At 41.5% G+C, this 27,808-nt stretch overlaps 1 protein-coding gene across 5 annotated transcripts; it reads left to right on the forward strand.

Moving 5' to 3' along the window:
• Positions 1–27,808, forward strand: LOC133239162 (SLAM family member 5-like). 5 transcript variants are annotated; one of them, XM_061402814.1, is made up of 6 exons: positions 1–192; positions 2,218–2,320; positions 5,397–5,792; positions 22,590–22,886; positions 24,494–24,904; positions 25,178–27,808. In XM_061402814.1, the coding sequence occupies exons 2-5, from the start codon at positions 2,290–2,292 to the stop codon at positions 24,757–24,759; spliced, it is 990 nt and encodes a 329-aa protein (XP_061258798.1). In that variant the 5' UTR covers positions 1–192; positions 2,218–2,289; the 3' UTR covers positions 24,760–24,904; positions 25,178–27,808. The 5 variants fall into 5 exon arrangements, with proteins under 5 accessions (XP_061258798.1, XP_061258778.1, XP_061258760.1 ...); XM_061402794.1 differs by having other exon boundaries at positions 2,241–2,320; XM_061402776.1 differs by lacking the exon at positions 2,218–2,320.

Here is a 27,808-nt window from a genome sequence, read left to right on the forward strand (position 1 = left end):
AACAAATTTGTTAGCTCCACCCTGAGGGTGGGAAGCTGGGGCCCAAGCTTTTCTCTTCTCTTGCAGCTACTTTCATCAATATTTCCTCTGCAGCTGAACGGGCTGGAAGGCAACCTGCAATGAGGCCCTGCTCAGAAGACCCCCACCTCTGCTGGACCTCCTGGCTCCTGGGATTCATCAGTCTCCTTCTCAGTGAGTGGCCTGGGCTCCTGGGGAGGGAGGGATGTCGGATAAAGCCAGCAAAGCAGGACCCTACCACTTGGAGTGCTCTTTAGGTTTTGACGTCTCTGTTGAACAAAAAGGGACAACAACTCTGTTATAAGTTTTCAAATGCAGTGTACTTGGTTTAGAGCCTCAGAGTGCAAGGAAAGAATAATATGGCCTTTTTGGTTGTTGCAAGTCTGGGACCCCTGAGCTCAGGCAGCCTTGTCTGCATTAAGAGAACCATTTCTAAGGAGGTAAGGTTGCTTCTGCTACGGTAACAGGGAAGCCAAGAGAGCCTGCCCAGGGTCCTGGGGAGAGGGAGTGAATCAAAGAACATGGCTCCTTGTGGCAGAGGGCAGGGGATTGAGGTTCTCCTGGTCTAGACTCAGAGAGGCCCTGGAAGCTTATACAAGACCTCGCAGAGGAAGAGGCCGACTAGAGCCCCAGGTCTGAGCCAGAGAAAGCAACTCTGGTCAGGCTCCTTGGGCTTCTCTACTAGAAAGGGATAGTGAACACACAGTCTCCGCCAGGGTTTGGGGTGCAGATCCTAGAAGATCTTCACAAAGGAGAGGGTCCTTGCAATCTCCAGTTTATCTCACAAGAGTTTACAAATTTTGCATTCCACCTGTGTTAGTTTTCATTTTGAAAAGTTGAAAAATTACCTCCCAGTAAAACAAGTTCTCTGGGAGGATGCCCTCTATAAAATTCTAGAAACAATGAATCTTTACATCAATTTGGAAATGATTGAACAAGATGGGAAGTTTCTGTACAGTGGAGTATTATGAAGCCTTAAAAAAAAAAACAGTCTACCAATTGGCTGGGAGGTATTTCTAATTTTTGATAGTGTCAGATGCATGGATTTCCATCAGTAAGATGCAGAAAACTATATATAATAAAATCTTAAGCTTGTAAATGAAACAGTAATCTTTGATATTTAAAATCATCTATACACCCACGTACTTATAAGAGTTGGAGAAAATGCAAAAGAAAATTTAATAGATGACTAACAGGGGATTAAAATGGAGGAAAAGTTTGGAGGTGGAAGAAGAAAAAGTGGAGAGAATAAGGAGTTGAGCAAAAATGAGGAACTGAAAGAAAAAGAGAATGTCCTAAAGAAGGATGTGTACCAAGCAATTATCCTTCAATTAAAAATAAATTAATTTAGAAAATTCACAGGAATAATGTAGATACATCTATAAATTTATGAAAGATTAGATAATTGTATATATAAAAATTAAATACAAATGAATGAAGAAAAGAAGAAAATATTGTGGATTGTGATTTCTGAATCCGTTCAGTTCAGTTCTGGATAAAATTAAACAAATTAGAGAGCATTTGTAAAACCAGGCCAACTTATATTACTAAAGGGCATTGAAATAAGGACTATATCCCATTTAACTAGATTGCTTCTGTCTACAGTAAAATATACACTGCCTTCGCTTTTCCAGTGTTAACTGCAAAAATATGTTCAAAATTATAGTCTTATCCAAAGTCTGAGACTAGGAATTCACAAATAAAAAATAAAGAGATGGACACAAGGTGAGATAAAGGGAGAAAAAAAGAGAGAGAAATGGTTTGAATTTCTCATGTTAGAGATGAGACAATCTGCACACAGAGAAGGAACATGACTTCCTCGGGGTCCCCCGGGATCTGGGAAGGAGTGGAACTTGTTGCCCCCTTAGCCCCAACCTCCACGATACTGAATGAGATGGACACTTCCCAGTGGAGGTTGGGCACCCTGGGTGAACTGGAAGAGGCATCATTGGAAGGAATGTTAAACTGCTCTACACATTTGGAGGGGTGGGTGGTGAGGAGTGATGCTGTGGGTGAAGTATCTTTTTCTTTATCATTCTTAACATCTTTAACCCTTTTCTGGACATGAGTTTGGAAGTAGTGGGAAAAGAAGCTTGAAGGTGAGTTCAGTTCGCGCTGTAATTTCCCAGAGACACAGAAGCTACTGGAGAGGTTGGGGAGATGCACTCACCATAGCAATAGTCTCCTTCATGCCCTCAGTGTGTCCCTGTGTCTACTGGCAGAACACAAAGAAGAAAGGGTCCCTACCGTCACTGGCATCTAGAGAGAGTCATGGAGACGGAGGAGATGTGCAAAGGCACAGGTGGGTTTGATTATGAGTTGAGAGAAAACGGCGATTGATTTCCTGGTGTGATGACGAAAGAAGGGTCAGAAACGGGAACAAAATTTTATGTTGATTTTTAAATTTTATATCATTTAAATAAACTTTACTCTCTTCTTTATAACCACAGCCTTTCTGGCTTAATTTTCTTCTTCAGGATTAGCCCTTTTGTAGTTCACAATGCTTTTACCGTCTGCCTTCTTTTTCTATGTCTTCTTTCATCTTCTTCACAGCTGGTGCTCACCACCAGCTTGAGTCCATCCTCCCTGCAGCCTGAGAGATGAGCCTCCTCTCTCCCTGGTTCTCTCATTTCCAGCAAGTGTAGGGTCTGGTGGATCTGCTGTTTAATTCCCTGCTGGCCAGAAATCCCTGCTCTGCTCTATGTCTGACTCTGCAACCCCATGGACTGTAGCCCACCAGGCTCCCTTGTCCATGAGATTCTCCGGGCAAGAACACTGGAGAAGGTTGCCATTTCCTTCTCCAATGCATGAAAGTGAAAGTGAAGTCGCTCAGACGTGTCCGACCTTTAGCGACTCCATGGACTGCAGCCTACCAGGCTCCGTCCATGGGAGTTTCCAGGCAAGAGTACTGGAGTGGGCCCTGCTCTGCTAAACCCCTGATATTACTTGCTTCCCTTTTCCCAGGAGAGAAAGTTGGAGGATTAGCCTGCAAGAGCTGCTCAGATCCTGGTGATGAGATAGCAGTGCTGGGAGGGGAGCCCCTACGGAGGTCAGAAACAGGGTGGGGGGGGCTGGTGGGAGCTCCTGCAGGGGAGAAGCACTGGGCTGGAGAGGGGAGCCCTGGTGCCAGGTGTGGCTCTGCCCTGTGTGACCCAGGACAGGTTCACCTGCTGGGGGGCCTCCTCCTCTGTGACAGGAGGGGCCTGGGCAGACTCCCCCCTGAAGCCCTTCCCAGCTTCTGTCCCCTGAGAGGACTCTCCTGTGTGTACATCAAGGCCTCTGCTCTGTCTCTTCATCCCATGTTGTCCTAGCCCTGTGTCACAACAGGGACTGACAGCAGTGCACCTGTTTAGGGTTCCTTCAAACAGGAGCCTCCGGACCATCACTGTGGTCACTTCTCAGCCCTGCGTGGAATGAGGGATGCTCTTCTTCAAGCATCCCCTTTGGAATCCAGTCTGGCCCTCTGTTTTCTCTGCCTCTGCTCCTGAGAAGGGTGTTTAGACCACCTCCTGAAAGACATCACCCTTCAGAGTCTATGGAAACTTTCTTTGCACACCATGCTCTGAAAGTATAGTAAAGCAGTATTAAGCCTAATGTAAGACTCCAGGCCTGTGAGGGAAGCTGAAGGGACTGGGATGGAGGCCTGACCCCAGGGAGATTCAGTGAATAAGTGATTAAATAAATACAAAGAAATATCCAAAATACACATATATATGAATACTGGCCTGAGTCATTCTCTGCTTCTAATGAGAACCAGGAATGGGTGTAAGTACAATAGAGGAGGCAGGCTTGATATGAGAAAAACTTACTCATTTGGAGAGAGAACATTTTTTCCTGACAGGCAGAGGCCAACCCAGGTGGATCCTGACCTCCTGGAAAAAGCAAATTAATGTTCCCTTCAGGATAAGGCTGTTCTGCATTACTTTCTCTGGTCCTGTTCTGTCCTACCCTGTCCCCAAAAAGGGCAGAAGGTATCCAGTCCCTGGGGCCTGTATCTGAAGAAGGAAGGTGGGCTCAGGATGGGGTGGCCCTAAGAGGAATGTGCCCTCTGGTCTCAGCTCCGCAGGAAAGTGATCCGGGAAGGCCCACTGCAACCTCTCGGGGACTGGCTAGGGAAGTGCTGACTCAGTGGCAGAGCCAGCAGAGCTCACTAAATGATCACTTGCTCACTCTCATATTCTAGTCCCTGGCAGTTAGCCAGACCCTTGTGACCCATGCTGGCCAGAAAGCAAGAGCAGACAGCACGCTACTTCTGGACAGAAGTGCGATTCTCCCATTTCCCCTCCCTGCTGTGGGGCTGGGACCCTGTGAGGACGCTGTGGGCTCCATGGAGGTGGTGGAGCCTCCACTCTGTGTGACGGGAACCCTCTCTCACTCTCTAATGGGCACCTGTGGTGGGGGACATAAACTCCTCTTGTTCTAAGACCTTGAGGTATTAACTGCTTGTTACACAGTGCAGCCTAGCCTCTCCTGACTACCACACTGCCTAGAAGCAAGAAGGAGAACAGCATTCATATTAGTATTAGGTATTTACTGTTGTGTAACCTGTCACCCCAAAAGTTAATGCCTTAAACACCATCAGGTAGAGTGTCACATTTTCTCTAGGTCAGGGCCCAGGGGTGGGTCAGCTGAGTCCTCTGGCTCAGGGTCTCTCAGACTGAAATCAAGGTCTTGATTGAGGCTAGGCTAGACCCTGATGCTCCGGGTCACCTGGGAAAGCTCTGCTAGCAGGCAGCTCCTGTGGCTGTTGGACTGAGGGCCTCAGCTCCTCCCTGGATGTTGACCGGAGGCTCCCTCGGTTCCTAATTTCATGGGTCACCCCAATAGGGCAACTGGCAATATGGCAGCTGGATTCCTCAGAGCAAGCAAGGGAGAGAGTGAGAGAGAAAGAGTGTGTGTGAGTGTAAGCCAAGAGGGAAGTCGCAGTCTTGTGTACTCTGAAATCACCGAGTGGCATCCATCGTGTCTGCTGCGGTCCATTCCTGAGAGCAAGTCACTAGGTGCAGTCCACACTGCAGGGAGAGGGGTTAAACAAATGTGTGAACACAAGGAGGCAGGGATGTAAGGAGGCAGTTTAAGCGCCTTCTACAGTTATGCACCTAATTTGTGCCTGAAAATGTGCTCATGCTTTTCACTTGTGTTGTCATTTAACTTCTACTGACCTTATGAGGTCGGTAAGGAAATGTCAGGTTAGCAAATATATGTAACCTATTCAATGTTAAACTTCATTAGAAAGAGGACTTGATTCCAAAAGTTGTTTCAATTAATTGTACTTGGCTGTCTTACTAGAATCAAGGAATTATCCTGGGTGGATTTCTTTAAAAAGAGGTTTGTGTGGGTTCTTTCCTTTATTATTGATGAAAAAAACATATGTCCAGTTTCCAGTCCTTTAGGCATCTGCAGCACTGGGGCCAAGAGTCCTGGTGCACATGGTTCTGAAGTTCAGGATCCTGGAGCCCGTGTTCCCCTGCAGGGGATCCGAGGAAGTCCTGTGTTGTTTCATGTGACCAAGAAGCAAGAAGCTGAACCAGAGGAGGTCTCGTGGGCCTTTGGCCCTGAGTCAAACTACAGTGTCCTGCTGCGAGTCCATCGTGGGGCAGACACTCCAACCTGGGTCAGCCTCCAGGACAAGTACCAGCAGAGGGTCCATGTGCCCAACATCCTGTCCCTGAAGATTGAGAACCTGACCTGTGAGGACAGTGGACAGTACCGGGCTCGAGTCAGCTTCCCTGGAGGATTAGAACTTACCCAGGTTTTCCTCCTCACTGTCTATGGTAAGTGACCCCTCCTCACCATGGCTTCCCTCCTGCTTTTGTTCTAGGAGGGTCACATAGACCCCATTTTGTAAGATTTTATTTAGACCCCAACCTTCAGACTCTGTCTTCTCACCCAACAATAAGGTATGCATGTTAGCCACAAAAGGAGAACAGACTTGAGATTCACCAAAGGGAGAAAATCCCTTCAGTACTTTGAGGGAGGAAAATGGGAATTTATACGGTAACATTAATTGTTCTTTCCAAAACTGAGTTGCTTAATTTCTCTATTTGTTTTCTATTACTACTGTAACAAACTACCAGAAAAAACGTATGGCATTAAAACCTCTCAAATTGATTATCTTACCATTTTGTAGGTCATAAGTCAGCCTTGGGTCTCATGGGGCAAAATCAAGGTGTTGGCAGGCCTGTATTCCTACCTGGTGACTCAGGGGAGAATCCATTTCTTGCCTTTCTGACCTTCAAGTGGATATCTGATTTCCTTGGCTGGTGTCCCCCCTTCATTCATCTTCAAATCATCAAATTCATCTCACATTGCATCCATCTGATCTGTTCTTCTGCCTGTCTTTTTCACTTCATTTTTGATAAGAAGTATTTAATTTTTTTACGGTATGCCTTTTACTGTGATCTGTGACAAATCAGCTAGATTCAGCATTGTAGTTAACAATGACAGCAACAACAACAGCTTGTAGCAACAAGCAAATTTTTTATTAAAAAAATTAAGAAGTCCTTGAATATTTGCAGTTGCCAAAATACACAGGTACTAAGCAAGAGGTCACTTGAGAAAGGAAAATTAAGATACCAAATGTTTAGGCCAATAAACAATGGTAACAGGGTCAATTCGAACTAGGTATGAAGTTAATTTTTTTTTAAGAAAACACTTTATTGAGGTTTGATTGACATACAAAGAGTTGTGCATATTTAATGTATCCAACCTTGTAATAGGATTTCTAAGTGAATTATTTTGCACTTGAATATCTTATAGTTGCAGATGAAATAGGTATTGAGATCTGTTTGACTAGAAAAAAGAAATAGTTGAGAAAAGAAATAGTTGAGAAAAGAAATAATAGTTAGATGGCTTTGGGTGAGTCATTTAACATCATGTAACTTGATCTAAAAAGTGATAGTAATTCTTTATTTTTCTTAAGGCATTCGCTGAACCAGGTGATTGCTTAAAACTCCTTCCAGTTCTAAGAGAGATTGAATTGGTGAATTATCTTAGGGGAATGTCTCAAGAAGATATTTCCTCAAAAATTTTAAGACATTATCAGATATATCAGATGGGCTCGTAAATTATAATAAAGTTTATATTAACTATATAGTATTATTTTTCAAAAGAACTATAGGTAATTTTAATGTGTGTGTGTGTGTGTGTGTGTGTGTGTGTGTATGGACTTCCCCAGAGGCTCAGTAGTAAAAAATCCGCCTGCAGTGCAGGAGCCACAGAAGACATAGATTCGATCCCTGGGTTGGGAAGATCCCCTGGAGGAGGGCATGGTAACCCACTTCAATATTCTTACCTGGAGAATTTCATGGACAGAGGAACCTGGCAGACTATGGTCCATAGGGTTATGAAGAGTCAGACATGACTGAAGTGACTGAGCAAGCACATATACTAGTGAAACTGTCACCATAACTTATGCCAAAAAATTAGATCCATCCCCTCCAAAAGTTTCCTTCTGCCTTCTTCATTTGATTGTTGTTGTTGTTGCTTATGTAACAACACAAAATTTAAGTGTAGTCTACAGTGTTATTAATTATAGGCATTATAATTACTTTACATATATTATATAGTATTGCTAACTTTAGGCACTATGCCATACAGTAGATCTCTAAGATTTATTCATCTAGTGTAACTGAACCTTTGTACCTTTTGACTAATACCTACTCATTTCACCCTTTTCCCAGATCTGTGCAAGAACCCTTCCACTCTCTGCTTCTATAAGATTGAAAATATAAGACTCATCATATAAGTGGTTTCATGCAGTATTTATTTGTTCTTCTCTCTCTGGCTTACTTTACTTAGTGTAATGTCCTACTGCTTCATCTGTGTTTGTCACAAAAGACAAAATTTCCTTCTTCTTTAAGTTTGAATAATATTTCTCTAGATGAAAGTGAAAAGAGGAGTGAAAAAGCTGGCTTAAAACTCGATATTCAAAAAAAGATCACAGCATCTGGTTCCATCACTTTATCTCAAATGGACAGGGAAAAAGTAGAAACAGTGACAGGTTTATTTGTTTGGTTTCTAAAATCACCACACACAGTGACTACAGCCATGAAATTAAAAGATGCTTGCTCCTTGGAAGAGAAGTTATGGCAAACCTAGACAGCATATTAAAAAGCAGAGACATCACTTTGCCAACAAACATCATCTAGTCAAAGCTATGGTTTTTATAGTAGTCATGTACAGATGTGAGAGTAGTTGGACCATAAAGAAGGCTGAACATCGAAGAATTGATGCTTTCAAATAGTGGTAGAGAAAAGTCTTGAGAATCTTTTGGACAGTAAGGAGATAAAACCAATCAATTCTAAAGGAAATCAACCCTGAATAGTCATTAGAAGGACCAATGCTGAAGCTGAAGCTCCAATACTTTGGCCACCTGATACAAAGAGCCAGCTCTTTAGAAATGATCCTGATGCTGAGAAAGATTGAGGGCAAGAGGAGAAGGAGGAGACAGAGGATGAGATTGTTGGATGACATCACCAAGTCAATGGACATGAGTTTGAGCAAACTCCAGAAGACAGTGAAGGACAGGGAAGCCTGGCATGCTGCAATCCAGGGGGTTGCAAAGAGTTGGACATGACTTTAGTGATTGACCAACAACAATATTCCTTTGTATGTATATACCACATGTTTATCAACGCACCTGGCAATGGACATTTAGGTTGCTTCCATGTCTTGTATATTGTAAAAATTTTGCAGTGAACATGGAAGTGCAGATATATTTTTGAAATCCTGATTTCTGTCCCTTTAGATATATACCCAAAGCATAATTGCTGAATCATAGAGTAGTTATAAGTCATAGACAAAGTTATGGTTTTTCCAGTAGTCATCAGGTATGGATGTGAGAATAGGACCATAAAGAAGGCTGAGCATCGAAGAATTGATGCTTTGGAACTGTGGTATTGGAGAAGACTCTTGAAAGTCCCTTGGACTGCAAGGAGATCCAACAGTCAATCCTAAAGGAAATCAGTCCTAAATATTCATTGGAAGGACTGATGCTGAAGCTGAAATTCCAATACTTTGGCCACCTGATGAGAAGAACTGACTCAGTGGAAAAGACCCTGATGCTGGGAAAGATTGAAGGAGGGAGGAGAAGGGGACGACAGAGGATGAGACGGTTGGATGGCATCAACGACTCGATGGATGTGAGTTTAAGCAAGCTCTGGGAGTTGATGGACAGGGAAGCCTGGCATTCTTTGCTCCATGGGATCACAAACAGTTGGACACTCTAAACACGACAGTTCAGAGTGATTGAACTGAACTGAGGACGAGATGGTTGGATGGCATCACCAACTCAATGGGCATGAGTTTGAGCAAGGTCCGGGAGTTGGTGAAAGACAGGGAAGCCTGGCATTCTGCAGTCCATTGGGTTGCAAAGAGCTGGACACACAACTGAGCAACAGAACAACAGCAAGTAGTTATATTTTTAATTTTTGAGAAACTCTATACTATTTTCCAAAATGGCTGCACCAATTTACAGTCCCACCAACAGTGTATGAATATCTCTTTTTCTCCAGCCCATCAGTAACACATCTTTTTTTTTTTCTTTTTGGTAGTAGCCATTACAACTGGCATAAGAGTATACTCACTGTGGTTTTGGACTTCCCGTGTGGCTCAGCAGTAAATAATCTGCCTGCAGTGCAGGAAACACAGGAGATGCAGATTTGATCCCTGGGTCAGGAATATCCCCTGGAGGAGGAAATGACACCCTGCTCCAGTATTCTTGCACACACTGTGGTTTTGATTTTCACTTTCCTGGTGATTAATAATGTTGAGTGATTTTTCATATACCTGTTGGCCATTTTTATATCTTCCATTGACAAATGTCTATTCAGTTCATTTCCCCATTTTTAACTGCATTATTTAGGTTTTTTCCTATTGAGTTGTATGCGTCCCTTATAAAATTTGGATACTAACCATTTATCAGATATATAGTTTGCAGCTATTTTCTCCCATTTCTGTAGGTTTCCTTTTCACTCTGTTGAATGTTTCCTGTGCTGTGGAAAAACTTTTCAGTTTATCATAATCCCATTTGTCTATTTTTGCTTTACTGTCTATGCTTTTGTTGTCATATTCAAACAATTGTTGTCGAGGCCAGTGTCAGGAAGATTTTTCCCTTTGCTTTCTTCTTAGAGTTTTACAATCTCTGGTATTACTTTTAAGTTGTTAATCCATTTTTAGTTTATTTTTTATATGGTGTAAGGGTCCAATTTCATTCTTTTGCATGTGGCTATCTGGTTTCCAAAGCACCATTTTTTGAGAAGACTTCCCTTTCCCCATTGTGTATTCCTGGTTTCCTTGTCAAAGATCAGTTGATCATATATGCATAGGCTTATTTCTGGGATTTTTATTCTGTTCCATTAGTTTATATGTCTGTTTTTATGTCTGTTTTAAGTAGCACTGTATACTTTGAAATAAGGAAAAGTGATGCCTCCAGTTTAGTACTTCTTGCTCTAAGCTGCTTCTACTATTTAGGATCTTTTGTGGTTCCATACAACCAGTCCATTCTAAAGGAGATCAGTCCTGGGTGTTCTTTGGAAGGACTGATGCTAAAGCTGAAACTCCAATACTTTGGCCACCTCATGCAAAGAATTGACTCATTGGAAAAGACTCTGATGCTGGGAGGGATAGGGGCCAGGAGGAGAAAAGGATGACAGAGGATGAGATGACTGGATGGCATCACCGACTCGATGGACATGAGTTTGGCTGGGCTCCAGGAGTTGGTGATGGACAGGGAGGCCTGGCTTGCTGTGGTTCATGGGGTCACAAAGAATCAGACACAACTGAGTGACTGAACTGAACTGAACTGATGAATTTCAAGATTTTTTTCTCTTTTTGTAAAAACTCCCTAATTATATTTACACAGTTTGGACAGAATCTATAGATTGCTTTGGTACTGTGAACATTTCAACAATATTAATTCCTCAAATTCATGAACATGTAATGTCTTTCTGTATATTTGTGTGTATATGTCTATCATCAATATTTATAGTTTTTGGTGCACAGATCTTTCAATCCTTAGTTAAGATTATTCCTAAATATTTTATTCATTTTGATTGTAATGTAAGTGGGATTGTTTTCTTGATTTCATTTTCAGATAGTTCATTGTTAGTGTATAGATGTGCAAAAGATTTTCATATGTTGATTTTGTGTCCTGCAATTTTGTTGAAATCACTAATTAGTTCTAAAATAATTTTTCTGTGGAATCTTTAGATTTCTCTACATACAAGATCATGTCATTTGCAATAAAAATAATTTTACTTCTTCCTTTCCAATTTGGGTGCCTTTTATTTCTTTTGCTTGCCTGCTTGCTGTTGCTAGAACTTCCAGTCCTAAGTTGAATAGAAACAGCAGACACACTCGCCTTGTTCCTAATGTTAGAGGAAAAGCTTTAAATCATTCACCATTGAGTTTAATGTTAGTTGTAGGCTTTCATATATGGCCTTTATTGTGTTAAAATAGCTTCCTTCTATTCTTAATTTGAGAGTTTTATTTTTTTTTTCTTTTTTCAATGCTATTCTCCCAAATCTCCCCACCCTCTCCCTCTCCCACAGAGTCCATAAGACTGATCTATACATCGGTGTCTCTTTTACAGTCTCGTACACAGGGTTATTGTTACCATCTTTCTAAATTCCATATATATGCGTTAGTGTACTGTATTGGTGTTTTTCTTTCTGGCTTACTTCACTCTGTATAATAGGTTCCAGTTTCATCCATCTCATTAGAACTGATTCAAATGTATTCTTTTTAATGGCTGAGAGTTAAAAATTTGAGAGTTTTAAATCATGAAAGAATATTGTTTTTTGTCATATGCTTTTTCCACATCTATTGAATTATTGTGTGATTTTTATCCTTCATTGTTTTAATGTGGTATATCACATTATTTTTTTTCTTTTTTTTATTATTTTTTTTTTACTTTACAATATTGTATTGGTTTTGACATACATCAACATGCATCCGCCACGGGTGTACACATGTTCCCCATCCTTTGGTTTGCATATTCTGAAACATCGTTGCATCTTTAGATTAAATCCCAGTTGGCCATGGTGTTTGATCCTTTTAATATTTTGTTGAATTCCATTTACTAGTACTTTGGTGGAGATTTTGCATTTATGTTCATCAGGGTTATTGGCCTATAATTTTTTGTGTGGTGTGTTAGTTTGGCTTAGGATATGCCAACATCTTTAAATGTATTTGTTCCCTATACTACTACTTTTTTTGGAAGTGTTTAAGAGGGATTAGATTAATTCTTTGGTATGTGATTTTATAAAATTCACCTGTGACTCCATTCAGTCATGAAATTTTCTTTGTTGGGAAGTTTTTGGTTGCTAATTAAAACTCCTTATTTATTATTATTGATCTGTTCGAGTTGTGTATTTTCTATTGATTCAAACTGTATAGGCTGTATGTTTCCAAGAATTTATCCTTTTTTTTTTTTCAGGCTTTTGTAGTTTTATGGTATATAATTGTTCATAATGGTTTCTTATGATCTCTTTATTTCTGTGTACCAGTAATCTCATTTTCTGATATTAATTGATTCTTCCTTGTTTTTTTCTTGTCTTGCTAAGTCAATTTTGCTTATCTTTCCAACACACTCTTAGGTTCACTGAGTTTTTTATTGTCTTTCTAGTATCTATTTCATTCATTTCTGCTGTAATGCTTATGACTTCCTTACTTCTGCCAACTTCTGGCTTAGGTTTTTCTTTGTTTTCTTAGTTCCTTGAGATGTAAACTTAAGTAGCTTGAGAACTTTATTCTTTAATATGTTTATCACTATAAAATTCTTTCTTAATACTGCTTTTTTAATTTATTTTTTAATTGGAGGATAATTGCTTTACAATATTGTGTTGGTTTCTACCTTACAACAACGTGAATCAGCCATAAGTAAAAATATATTCCCTCCTTCTTAATTCTCCCTCCCACTCCAGCTAGCCCACCCCTCTAGGTCATCACAGAATACTGGGCTGAGCTGGCTGTGTTAACTTCCCACTAGCTATTTCACACATAATAATGCATATGTTGCAAAGTTACTCTCTTAATTCATCCCACCCTCCTCTTTCCTGACTGTGTCCACAAGTTTGTTCTGTACTTCCAAATCTCTATCCTGCCCTGAAATTAGGTTCATCAGTGCCATTTTTCTAGATTCCATATATATGTGCTAATACGTGATATTTGTTTTTCTCCTTATGACTTACTTCACTCTGCATAACAGGTTCTAGGTTCATCCACTTCACTACAACTGACTTAAATTAGTTCCTTTTCATGGCTGAGTAATATTCCATTGTATAGGTAACAATTTTATCTGCTTATAGACATCTAGATTGCTTCCATGTCCTGGCTATTGTAAATTGTGCTGTAGTGCACAGTGGGGCATATGCCTTTTTGAACTATTTTTTTCTCCGAGTATATGCCCAGTAGTGGAATTGCTGGGTCATATAGTAGCTCCATGCTGTGATTCATGGGGTCACAAAGAGTTAGACACTACTCAGCAACTGAACTGAACTGAACTGATGGTAGCTTTTGTGAAAGGAGTATGACAAGGCTGCCTGCTGTCACCCTGTTTGTTTAACCTATACACTGAGCACATCATGAGAAATGCTAGGCTGGATGAGATACAACTGGAATCAAAATAGGTTAGAGAAATATCAACAACCTCAGTTATGTGGATGATACCACTCTAGAAAGTGAAGAGGAACTAAAGAGCCTCTTGATGAGGGTGAAGGAGGAGAGTGAAAGAGCCGACTTTAAACTAAACATTAAAAAAATTAAGATCATGGCATCTGGCCCCATTACTTCATGACAAATAGAAAGGGAAAATGTGGAAGTAGTGGTAGATTTCCTCTTCCTGGGCTCCAAAATCACTGTGGATAGTTATTGCAGCCGTGAAATCAGAAGACAAGTGCTTCTTGGCACGAAAGCTATGACAAACCTGGAGTGTGTTGAAAAGCAGAGACATTACTTTGCCAACAAAGGTCCATATAGTAAAGGCTATGGTCTTCCCAGTGGTCACGTATGGTTGTGAAAGCTGGACAGTAAAGAAAGCAGAACACAAAATAATTGATGCCTTCAAACTGTGGTGCTGGAGAAGACTCCTGAAAGTCGTTTGGACAGCAAGGAGATCAAACCAGTCCATCCTAGAGGATATCAACCCTGAATACTCATTGGAATGACTGATGCTGAAGCTGAAGCTCCAGTATTTTGGTCATCTGATGTGAACAGCCAATTAATTGGAAAAGTCCCTGATCCTGGGAAAGATTGAGGGCAGAAGGAGAAGAGGGCATCAGAGGATGAGAAGACTGGATGGCATCACTGACACAATAGACTTGAATTTAGGCAAACTTTGGGAAAAGATGAGGAACGGGGAGGACTGGTGTGCTGCAGTCCATGGGGTTGCAAAGAGTTGGACATGACTGAGAGACTGAACTGAACTGAGCTGATTCTGACCTGTGTGAGGCGATACCTCATTGTAGCTTTGATTTGCATTTCTCTAATAATGAGCAATGCTGAACGTCTTTTCATGTGTTTGTTGGTTTAGTACTGCTTGTGCTTCCTTCTATAGGTTTTATGGGCTTCCCTTGTGGCTTGGATGGTAAAGAATCCGCCTGCAATGTGGGAGACCTGAGTTCGATCCCTGGGTTGGGTATTTTTTTCCTTTTCTTTTACTCAAGATATTTTCTTATTTCCCTTAAGATTTCTCCTTTGACTCAATGGTTTTTCAAAAATGTGCTAGTAATTTCCATGTGTTTGTAAATTTTCCCATTTTTCTTCATTTATTGTTTCCTAATTTCATTCCATTGTGATGGAAAAGATATTTGATATAATTTCTTAAATTTTAAGTATTGTTTCATGGCCTAACATATGATGTATCCTGGAGAATGTACTGTATGCACTTGAGAAGAATATGAATTCTACTGCTTTGGGTATAATATTCTGTTTGGTAGATCCATTTGGTTCATTATAGTTGGTAAAGTATTGCCTGCAGATATAGGAAGCTTGGGGCTGGTGCACTGGGATGACCCAGAGGGATGGTATGGGGAGGGAGGTGGGAGGGGGGTTCAGGATGGGAACACGTGTACATCCGTGATGGATGCATGTTTATGTATGGCAAAACCAATACAATATTGTAAAGTATAAAATATAACAATAATAATAAAAATTAAATTTAAAAAAATTGCCTGCAGTGCAGGAAACCCCAGTTTGATTCCTGAGTCAGGAAGATCCCCTGGAGAAGGAATAGACTACCCACTCCAGTATTCTTGGGCTTCCCTTGTGACTCAGCTGGTAAAGAACCTCCCTGCAATGGGGGACACCTGGGTTCAGTCCCTGGGTTGGGAAGATCCCATGGAGAAGGGAAAGGCTACCCACTTAAGAATTCTGGCCTGGAAAATTCCATGGAATGTATAGTCCATGGGGTTGCAAAGCATCAGATGCAACTGAGTGACTTTGATACAAAATACATACATACATACAGTATATGTTTGTTAGCTCCATTTGGTCTATAGTATCATTCAAGTCTGCTGTTTCCTTCTTGACTTCCTGTCTAAATTTTCTATCCATTCTTGAAAGCAGGGTATTCAAGTCCACAATCATTCTATTGCTATCTATTTCTTATGTCACTGTATGCTCTATATATTATAGGTGTTCTGATGTTGGATGCATAAATATTTATCATTGTTATATCTTTCTATTGAGTTGACCCTCTATCATTATGTAAGGACTTCCTTCGTCTTCATGACAGCTTTTGATTTAATGTCTATTTTGTTTGCCATCAGTGTAGCCACCCATACTCTCTTTTGGTTCCCATTTGCATGGAATATCTTTTCCCATCCCTCACATTTAGCCTATGTGTGCCCTTAAAACTAAAGTGAGTCTCTTGTAGATATCATATATTGATATTGTATATCATATATATATAAAGTTAAGTCTTGTTTTATTCATTCAGTTACTCTATGTCTTTTATTGGGGAGCTTAATCTATATTTAAAGTATAAGAATTTACAATTTCATTTTTTGTTTTGGGGGATATTTTTTTACTGGAGCTTTACAATGTTGTGTTGGTATGTGCCATAAAAAATATGAATCAGCTATACGTATACATATATCCCCTCCATCTTGATCCTCCCTCCCACCCTACCCCCTATCCCAGCACAGTAGGTCATCACTGACCTACAGCTGAGTTCCCTGTGTTCTACAGCTGCTTCTCACTACCTATCTATTTTACACATTGCAGGGTATATATATCAATGCTACTCTCTCAATTCATCCCACCCTCTTCTTCCCCAACTGTGTCTATAAGTTTATTCCTTACGTTCTTTATCTCTATCCCCACCCTGCAAATAAATTCATCAGTACCATATTTCTAGATTCCATATATGTGTGTTACTATATAATATTTCTTTTTCTCTTTCTGGCTTACTTCACTTTGTATAGCAGGCTCTAGGTTCATCCACCTCACTATAACTAACTTAGGTTCATTTCCTTTTATGGCTGAGTAGTATTCTATTGTATATATGTACCACAACTTCTTTATCCATTCATCTGTTGATGGACAGCTAGATTTCTTCCATGCCCTGGCTATTGGACATAGTGCTACTATGAACATTGGGGTGCATGTGTCTTTTTTTAAAGTTTAATTATTTTTTAATGTTTAGGGTAGCTTTATTCATAATCACTCCAAACTAGCAACAACCAAGATGTAAAAGACAACTGTCAAAAACAAACAAAAATTTTTAAAGCTATGTTATATCTATACAATGGAATTCTAGTTGGCAATAAAAGTAACCTACTTGATGCATGCAACAGGTGGATGAATCATAAATATATTTTTTCATAAATGTATTTTTACAAGTGAAGAAAGCCACATCTAAAAGACTTGTGTCTTTTTGAATTATGGTTTTCTCAGGTGTATGCCCAGTAGTGGAATTGCTGGGTCATATGATAGTTATATTTTTAGTTTTTAGGGAATCCCCATACTGTTCTCCATAGTAGTTGTGTCAATTTACATTCCCACCAACTGTGCAAGTTCTCCACACCCTCTCCAGAATTTATTTTCTGTAGAATTTTTGGTGATGGCCCTTCTGACCTGTGTGAGGTGATACCTCATTATAGTTTTAATTTGTATTTCTCTAGTAATGAGCAATGTTCAGCATCTTTTCATGTGTTTGTTGGTCATGTGTATGTTTTCTTTGGAGAAATATCTATTTAGGTTCTGTCATTTTTTGACTGATTTTTTTTTCAGCTGCATGCGCTGCTTGTATATTTTGAAGATTAGTCTTTTATTGCTTCATTTGCAAATATTTTCTCCCATTCTGAGGCCTTTTTTCATCTTGTTTATGGTTTCCTTTGCTGTGCAAAAGCTTTTAAGTTTAATTAGGCCCCATTTTTTTATTTGTAATTGTCATTTTGTTTAATCTGTTTTGTAGTTCTTTTGTTCCATTCTTTCTCCCTTACTGTCTTCCCTTGCAATTTGATGGTTTTTCTATATTAATATGTTTTGATTTCTTTCTTTTTCTTGCACGTATCTTTTATAGGTATACTTTTTTGTGGTTACCGTGAAGCTTAGATAAAACATATTTATAACACCCTATTTTGAACAACTAATTTAATTTCAATCACATATAAAAACTCTGCACTTTTACTTTTACCCACACAAACATATTTTATGTTATTATGTCACAATTTAAATTTTTTTATATTTTGTACTCATTAATATATGTTTCTATTATAGTTATTCTGAATACTTTTGTCTTTAACTGTTATATCAAAGTTAAAAAGTGACTTATGCACCACAATTACATATTATTGCAACATTGCATATTATATTTATCTATATTGTCAATGAGACTTATACTTTCATATGATTTTGTATATTTTTAGCATTTTTTAATTTCAACATTAAGAGCTCCCTTTGGCATATCTTATAAGGCAGGTTTAATGATGAAAAACTCTCTCAATTTTTGCTTGTCTTGGAGAGTCTTTATCTCTTCTCCTTTTTTAAAAGACATTCTTACCAGGTATAAAAATTTTGGTTACCAGTGGGGTTTTTTCAGTACTTTAGAATACATCATTCCATTCTCTCTTGGTCTATAAGGTTTTTGCTGAGAAATTTGATGATATTCTTTTTTTTTTTTTTGATGTGCGAAGTTTAGAGTGTCATTAACAGGAAACAGACAATAGCACTAAATTAAAATCATAACTTGTAGCAATTTGCAATTCATTCACATTTCACAGTAGATGCCCCCTCCTTTCAGCTTATGTTGACTATTACCAGTAAAATACACTATACTGCTGCTGCTAAGTCACTTCAGTCACGTCCGACTCTGTGCGACCCCACAGATGGCAGCCCACCAGGCTCCCCTGTCCCTGGGATTCTCCAGGCAAGAACACTGGAGTGGGTTGCCATTTCCTTCTCCAATGCATGAAAGTGAAAAGTGAAAGTGAAGTCGCTCAGTCGTTTCCCACCCTCAGCAATCCCATGGACTGCAGCCTACCAGGCTCCTCCATCCATGGGGTTTTCCAGGCAAGAGTACTGGAGTGGGGTGCCATTGCCTTCTCCAAATACACTATAGCAACCATTAATTGAGCATTTTCAGTGTGCCATGAACTTTAAACGCATTCTATGACTGAACATTTAAACAGAACTTCCTGTGTGCCAGACATTGTTCTCAGCACTTTATACGTATTAACTTAGTCCTCACAAAAACCCCATGAGATAAGTACTATTATTATCACATTTTTCAGATGAGGAAACTGAGATGCACTGAGTTTAGACAATTTCTATAGGATCATGTATCTAATTAAGAAACAGGGCAAAAGTTCAAAATCCTTGCAAGTCTGTTCCACAGTTCATACTCTCAATTCTTACCTCATAATCGCATCTTCAAAATATCTCCAAGAAATATATGTTGTAATTCTCTCTTTCTATAAGTAAGGAAATTGAGGTTTAGAATGCTTAAGTGATTTCTTTAATCACCCAGCCAGGAGGTGGCAGAGCCTGGACCCACAGCACAAGCTTTCCCAAAGCCTAAAGGCCAGAGGTTTATGTTATTTCTTGTATCCATTGTGGTTTATGGGCTTTTAATAATCATTCTTCCTAAATGAATATTAGGTCATATATCTAAATGACTGCTGAGTTCTAGACACTGTGCAGGCGAAGATTAAATGGCCCCGCCCTTCCAAGAGCTTACACTATAGCTACAAAAGTTCTGATGTTGAAGCTGTCAGTCAAGTATATAGAGAGGCTGAACAAATGACATCTTCCCCATGCTTTTTTGTCACCTGCAAAGACTTCTGGTGGCTGGCGGCTGTAACTATGAGTGTAGAAAAGAACACTGACCACATCCCTTACTCAGTCAAAAGTATCTCTCATAATAAAGGGATACTTTTGTCAATGCTAATTACCAAATTCTCCAAGCCATGTCATGTTGCTTAAAGCTATTGTCAACAAATTTTTATGGTGGTCTCACTTTCTTTGCCCGTTCTGAATGAAGGTCCTTCTGCATCTCTCCACTCCAGCCTTAATGGTTATAGCCATTGCATTGTGTTGAGTAAGGCACCACTTCTAGAGGTGACCATGCTCGAGAACTCAATAATAGTACCAAGAGACATTAACAAATCATCGAAGGACATGAACAGTGTCTTATTGGTATTGGCCATGGGATCTCTGTTAACTCAATTTTGGTGTGCCTAAGTGTCCTCTTGTATTATGTAAATAAAAACAGTATCTTTCTCTAGAGGTTTTGTAATAAGCTAATGTAAAGCACTTAAAGCAACCCTGGAGGATTGATGCCCATGGATGTTAGCTGGTGCTGCTGTTTCTTCTCTTCGCCCTTCTCCCTCCTCCTCCTGTCTCCCCTCCTCCTTCCTTTCCTCCTCTCCCTTTGATGATATTCTTGAAGAGATTCCCTCGTATATGATGCCCTTCTCTTACTATTTTCAAAAGTCTGTCTTTCTCTTTGACTTTTGAATATTCAGTTATTACAGGTCTTGATTTATACTTCTTTGATTATACCATCGTGGAACCTTTGGGCTTTGTGAATCTGAATGTACATTTACTTGCCCAGACTTAGGAATTTTTTAGCCATAATTTCTTTAAATAAGCTTTCTACTTTTTTTCTTTGTCTTCTCTTTGGAACTCCCATAATGTGTGTATTGATTTTCCTGTGGTATCCCATAGATTTTTTTCACTCTTTTTTCTTTTCCTACTCTGACTGTATAATTTCAAATGCTCTGTCTTTGATTTTGCTGATTGTTTCTTCTGCTTGATCAAGTCTGCTGATGAGACTCTTTATTGAATTTTTAATGCAGTCATATTTTTAGTTCCAGAATTTCTGTTTGGTTCTTCTGAATGGTTCTTCTCATTTTGGTCACAAATTGTTTTCCAAATTTTTCTTAATGGTCTGTCTGTGTTCTTTGGTATCTTGCTGAGCTTATTTAACATTACTATATTGAATTATTTGTTAGGCATTTTATAGATCTCTATTTCTTTGAGGTTGGTTATTGGAGTTAGTTTTGTTCCTTTGGTATTGTCATGTTTCCCTTATTCTCCATTTTGTAGCCTTGCATTGGTGTCTGTGTATTTGAGTAAGCAGTCTCTTCTTCTAGTATTTTAGGGCTGGCTTTAAGGAAAAAAAAAAGACATTTACTGTAAAGTTCAACAAATGTGAGGCTTCAGCTGTAGAGGCATGTGGGATGCTGGCTGCAGGAGTATGTGAGGTTCTGGGTATAGGGTTGCATTGACCACCATCTGTAGGTATATGTGAGAAATGGTTTTCCGGGCCATGTGTCCCAGTTGCTGAGATGCCCTTCCACTTACATTTGTTTGGTAAAGAACCCACCTGCCAATGCAGGAGACATAAAAGATGTGGGTTCGATCCCTGGGTTGAGAAGATCCCCTCGAGAAGGGCGTGGCAATCCATTCCAGTATTCTTGCCTGGAGAATCCCATGGACAGAGCAGCCTAGTGGGCTACAGTCCATAGGTTTGCAAAGAGTTGGACACAACTGAGGTGACTTAGCACGTGTGCATGAAACCTCAGATAATGTCCTCACTGTTCTGGGTACCATCAGACAGAAGCCAGCTTCCCAGGCAATGCCTCACAAATTATGGGGAAGCTAGACTATCACTTCATTCCCTCTTTCTCCTGTGGGAAAAGTCACAGTCTAGAGGTATCTCTCTCAGCACTGAGTCATGCTGGCCTGGGATCAAGGTGATGAGGTAAAGCAAAACTGTTCTTACCCTTTCCCCGTGGCTGACCTAGGATTTTTGGTCCATCAAAGTGTTGGAGCCCCCCACCTGAACTCTGAAGATCTCATAGAGGTATTTCTGACCATGGATAGTTGTTAAGTCATATATCCTAGTGTCTTGCTGGCATCCGTGCCTTCTTTCTCGTTCAAGGAAACTTATGGTTGCATTTTGCCCATCCAGATAATCCAGAATAATCTCACAATTTTAAGGTCAACTGATTAGCAGCCTTCATTCTATCTGTTACCTTAATTCCCCTTTTTCATGTAATGTAACATAACCACAGGTTCCATGGATTAAGACATGGACCATCTTTGAGGGTCCATTATTCTACCATGATTTGGAAATCCAAGTGTAGTTAGAATCCCCTGTACACTGTCTTCTCGCTCAGAGCCAATCCATTAATGGCCTCGCTAAGAAAAGACACCACAGTTTAGCTCTTAAATGCTACATAAGTATAGAGAAAATTTACACTGTAATGCTTATTAAGGAACCCATTCAGTGAACACTGTCTTCTGTCTTTTCCTAAAGATCCTCCCTGCATAGGGAAATATCCTTCTATGGAGAAGACAACTCTTAAGTCCCCACAGGATTTCTAAGGCAGCTTGTAAATCTGTCACTTTTTTTCCTGTCTATACCACAAGTTCAGTGGAATGTTCTAACCACACTTGGAATTGTCATTCCTAGTTACTACCACAGCATCTCCCACAAATGCCTCTCTACTTTTGGGAGCCTAGTGCCTTTCTCCGGCCTTCCAGAACTAACCAGATGTCCTTTTCCATAAGAGCTGTGCTGTCCCATGCTTCATCTCAGCTGGAGACACAGGCCATGAACCAGGACAAGCCCTTCTGTCCCAAGCTCCCAAGCTTCTTGCTCTTCTGGGAAAAATCCAATTTTAAAAAAATAATAAGCCCTAAGAAAATGGAATGCAAATTTTATTTTCTTGTGGATGACTCTTAAGGCTTGTGAAACTTACTGAAATTACATAGGGCCTAACCCAATAGCCCCATTCCAAGCTCTTGGTGAATATTCAGCTTTAGGAAAATTATGTTTTAAGTATAAAATGCACCCACTTGCTTTATAGGAGAAGGAAATGGCAACCCAATCCAATGTTTTTGCCTGGAAAATTCCATGGACAGAGGTGATTGGCAGGCTACAGTCCATGGGATCGCAGAGAGTCAGACACGACTGAGCAACTATCACTCACTCCTTCACTTTCTTTATAAGGCTTCCTTATACACCTTGGCTTCAATGAGGTAATAGATATTAAACTGTGGCATGTAAAGTTTTCCACATATGTGAAGTTTAATTCTTTTGTTGCCTCCTACCCCAGAGCCCGTGCCCTCTCCCCAGATTCTGGTGGGATCAACATCCATCACACCAGACTGGTGCAACGTCACCCTGGAGTGCAGAGCCTCTGGGGCCACAGATGATCTGAACGTGACCTGGGAGAACAAGGGCATCCCCGGAGAATGGGAGCAGAGAAGGACATTAGAACCAGCTTGCAGCCCATACATTCTGGCTGTGAGCGTGCCGAGAGGCCAGCCCAATGCCAGCCTCGTCTGTGTGGTCAGCAACCCGGTGGAATATAAAACTGCCTCCTTCGACCTTGGTGGAGTCTGCGTCCCTGGTGAGTGCAATCTGCCAGAGGGGAGGAGCACTTTCAGAGCTCAGATAGCACTGAGGTCTGGGGGTTCAGGGCTTTTCTTCCCACCATTTTCTTAGCACTGTTTTCTGACCACTTCATACAGGAGTGTAGGAAAAACATCCAACTTACTTTTGCTTTTCAGAGTGTGTCTCACATCCATGACCTGCTCTAACTGCTTGCCCCTGCTAGTCCAGGTAGTCGTTTTTCAGTGCCTCTCTCCACCACTATCCAACATCCATTGTGCATTCAGCATGGTCTTCAGGAAAGTAATCACACTGGGTCATTTGTGGCTTTTCTTCAAGTCTAACCTCCATGACTTCCTGTGGGATGTCATGGACGGGCTCAGACGCTCCTCTGTCCACATTTCTGACCTTATTTATACACTTACCACTGAATTCCTTGTTTGTCATTCCAGAATGTGCCCTGCTTCTGCAAGTTTTTGCACCTCTGGACATGTTGTTTTCTTGACCATCAGCCCTTCTTCATCCTGTGTCCTTGACTCCCTGTCTCATTCTTCATGGAGGATTCTCCTCAGCCACTGCAGATATGTGGGCTGTGAAAATGCATTCACACATGGCCCTGCCCTAAGATAGGCCCCATGATTGGTCTAAAAATCTGATAATTTGTCTAAAAATCTACTGATGTCTTGAAATTTTCATAATTTTTTAACAAGGAGTCTGCCTTTTAATTTTGCACAGAGTCCTGCCATGATATAGCCATCCTGCCTTCAGGCATCGACTCCCTCAGGGTGTCTGTGGCAACTCCTACACTGAGTGCTGATTATCTGTTTATGGATTTGTCTCCTCCATGGGCAGGAACACTATGAAGGCAGGAGCCGTGTTTTATTCTTTGAATCCCTGTGCAAGCACAAGCTTCTGGCCAAAGTTTATGTAATCAAAGTTGCACTGAATGAATGAATAACCTTATCCTGTGTGCAGTCTCACCCTCTGTAAACCATCCTCCATGAGCTGGTGCAGGGGTCTGAAATGCCAGGATCACTTAAAACATCTGTTAATTGGACCTCTCTACCCTAAGACTAGAGTGTCAGGTGATTTTCAATACTCAGCATTACCCACAAGCCCTCACTAATCCCTCTCACCTACATCTCATTCCCTGCCCAGTCCTGCCTGCTGCAATAAAGTGCTGGCAACTCCCAGGGGCTGGCTTTAGATACTGCCATTTCCCAAATGTGGTACCCCTCCTTCCTGGAATACTGTGCCCACCGTGAATATCTGGGAAACTGCTGCTCATCCCTCAAGGTCGGTTTATGCATCACCTCCTCTGGGAGGCCCTCCCTGAGGACCTCTTTGCAAGGGGTAAAGCTCTGTTTTACTGCAATCCCTCTGGCTAGCAGACTTAGATACTTTCTCAGTCATCTCCACCCCACCTTACTCATCTTAGTACCCTTGTCACCAAGCAGGAGCTTAGGACCTGGTTGAAGGAAAGAAACTGCTATACTCCTCCCTCTTCAGCTTCTGAACCAGGACTGTTTAGACTTCTCCACCTGCTGTCTATCTTCCTTTGGCAATGAATATCTCAGGCTCTCTCTTGACTTTAACTTATTTGCCCTCTAGGTTTGAGGAAAACAGATTCAGCCAATCTGGTCATTGCTGAACTCTTGCCAGGCATCCTTGGGGCAGTTGCGGCTGTGTTATTGATCCTCGGAGGCGGACTGTACCTTTGGAAGATACGTAGGAAGAAGATGGAGACTGGAAGAGGCAGGTTTCCCTTCTCCTTCCATGCCCACAAACCTCTCTTTCTCATTGCATTCTTGATATCCTTTCTCCTACAGTTTGTCCCCTTGAAATGTCCCTGCAGAGGGCTTAGTAGGTCTGGCCATGGTCTGTGTCCATAGCAGTGGGTGAGAGTGCAGATTTCCAAGGCTCAGATTCAACCTCCACTCTGCCTGTCTCTCAGGTGCAAGATCACAAGATGCTGATGATGATAGCATCCAGTATGTAGAGCTGAGCCAGCAGAAATCTCAAGAGAGCTCAAACAAGGTGAGAGCTGGGCTGTGTGCTCTCCCAGGTCTCTCACTGCCTGGCCTGAGTTTGTCAAATCTTGTCCCTGATGTTTCTGTTCCTACTGCCTCTTTAACACTTTTCAGACAGTCAACAATGTTAACTAAGAAAATTTGCGCTTGGGACCAATATAATGCTGGGCACTTAGGGGAATTCATAAGTATTGCATGTCATCCACTGGTTCTTTTCTGATCCTTCTAGGGCTCCTCTATCCCTCAGCTGTTTCAGGAACCTTTTGTCTTGCATTCCCAGGTTATCAGAGAACAGCATCTGAAAGAAAGGGTACCTCTCATTACTATCTACAGTGAAGTCTGTAAGCCAGGTCATGCCGTGCAGATAATTTAATTGGAGGAAACAGAAGAACTGACATTCCCAGGACAACTCCACCAGGAGCTTGATCCCTGCAGACACCTGCCTCTCACCGCTGGTCCAGTTCCAGCTGCCTTTGGTTTGCTGTACTCTGATCCTCCTGGCCACCATTCCCTGGGCCTATGTGGTCCTACCACTTCCTCTGATGCCTCTCCAAGCTGTCCTCCCACTAAGGATCCTCACAGCTGCAGAGCAAGCACTCCTCCTCTGCCATTGACTCAACTTCTGACCCCTCTCCTCCTGAAGCTTCCCAAAAAGGACCTTCCTGACTGTGTTAATCCCCATAGCCTCTGATGTGTGGTTGGTGTATGTCTTTCTGAGAACATGACTCCAGGCATGGAGACTGTGTGGAGATGGTCCATGCCACAGAGGAAGGAGTTAAGACTTTGGTGTTGGATGCTGAGCTGGGGGTCCATGGAGGCAACACGTATAGGCGGGAGCCCACAGAGGACTGGCCTGAGGCTTTCTTTGTGCCTCACACAGGGCGAAGTCTTGGGAAGAGTGTCTACTGTACATTATATATCTTATTCTTGGCTACTTGTGTTAACCTGGACTTCGGCCTCAACTCTGCCCAAGGGCCCCAAACCCAGCTTCCTTTAAAGTTGAAAGAGGAATCTGTGCCACTTCACCCCCTTCCAAGACTTATTTTTCTCAGAAAATAATCCTAGAACCTCAAAGTCAGGAGTTGCATTCTTAGAAAAACAGCTCTAGCCTATCCCTTTCTGGAATAAGAGTACTTGGTCATGAAGATGGATGTCAGTATCCGCCGACCATCCTTGATGAGGCTTCCAGGGGATAGAAAGAGTGAATTTTGTGGGAAGATCTGAACTAGACCTCTCCAGTTGCTTCTATTGAAGAGTCCTGCTGGCCTCAGTCTCTAGGTCAGCCTCTTTTTGGCTCACTCACATCCCTCTGTCGGGAATAATAGTTCCCTTTCCCTGCTCCTTGCTCCCACCCCTGACTACTGGAACCCTACCATCCTGCCCAAAGCCCTCTTCCTAACCACATGTTCCATGAAGCTTGTCTGGTTCACAGAGGTTTAGACATGGTCTCTCCTGTACTGATCTTTTCAAACACATAACTGAGGCTCTGTCACAGTCTGCCATGAGATTGGTCATGAGTCTTCCCTGCTAGACTCACCTAGGGCTTCCTCAGAAGGGTGTTGGGGCCACAGGAAACCAGTGCCAAGGAGACAAGGACAAGCCCCTCTGTCTGTGAAAGATTTGAGCAACCATTCTTCCGAACTCCCAGGGGGACTCCGCAGACTGAGACACAAAGAAGAGGTTGCTGAAGATTTTTCTGGTAGTGAGTCTAAAAGGGAATTAAAGATGGACATGATGACCTCCAGCAACCCCACCTGTCCCAGAAGTTTGAGGTGGGGACATCCCCACTCCACCGACAGCCTCATACTACCCGAAGACCTGTTTCAGCTGCACTGTGGTGTGGTGGAGCTTCTCCTTTCTCTGGAGGTCCTCATCTCTTGGAAGCCCCTGCTTCCTGCCTTGGGTCCCAGCTCTTGGGTCAGAAGTGGGCTCAATCTAGTAGTGTGAGTTGCTGTGATTTCTAAACTGACCCAGATTCCTGGGTCACTTGGTTCTCCTCCGTGCTCACCTCTGAACTGAGGTGCCTCATATCTGCCTTCAGACTGTCTAAACATGGTCCCTGCTCAGGGCTTGAGCATTGTGAAGCAATACTAAGAGCCTGCTGGATGGTGAACAGGTGAGGGAGGAGGCAGGGGATCTGTAATAGGACACCACTTCTGATCTCCTGTCCTTCAGGTGGAGCAGAAAACTGAAGGAAAGATAGGCTCCATCTCCTCATGAACTTCTCAGGTAACTGATCATGGTTGGGCATCAGTGCCCATAAGCCCAAGAGCATTGTAAGATGGGACCATCTGGTAGCCATTCCCACCCCCACCAAACTTAGAAAAAAATAAAATGAAGGGGCCTGGTTTTTTCTGAACCTGTAATGAACCAGGGTTTGTTCCATGCATTTTAGAAATATTATCCTTCTAATTCTAACAATGACACTCTAAGGTTGATATTATTATTCCCGTTTTGCAGAACAGAAAACCAGTATCTCAAACTAGTTGGTGGTACAGCAAAACCTGAATCTAACAAAGTTCATAGCTTACCCCTTCACATTAGTCACTGAAGACCTTGGAATTCTCAAGTATTCAGGTGGGAATATCCTCCAGCTTTTTCTCTCCCAAGGATCCCAGACTCTGACTGAGGTGCTTTAGTATCCTCATTGATATGGAGCAGCTGGTGGTTAAAAAGGAATTACTCCTGAAGTGGCCAATGTGGCCTTGGTGGATGGGAAACATAGAATGAGAGACCTTGATTTCTGATGCAGATGAGACATTTTAAGGGAAGATGTTTCTTCCCCTTGGGTCTCTGTCTTTCCTTGTAAGGTATGTGTGGATGTCATCACCTCATCTTCAAACCAGCTTCCCCTTTGCAATGTTATTCATAAAATCATTCAACATTCGATAAACTTTCTGTAAGTCTCTCA

The sequence above is a fragment of the Bos javanicus genome, chromosome 3, assembly GCF_032452875.1.
Source record: "Bos javanicus breed banteng chromosome 3, ARS-OSU_banteng_1.0, whole genome shotgun sequence".
Taxonomy (NCBI): Eukaryota; Metazoa; Chordata; class Mammalia; order Artiodactyla; family Bovidae; genus Bos; species Bos javanicus.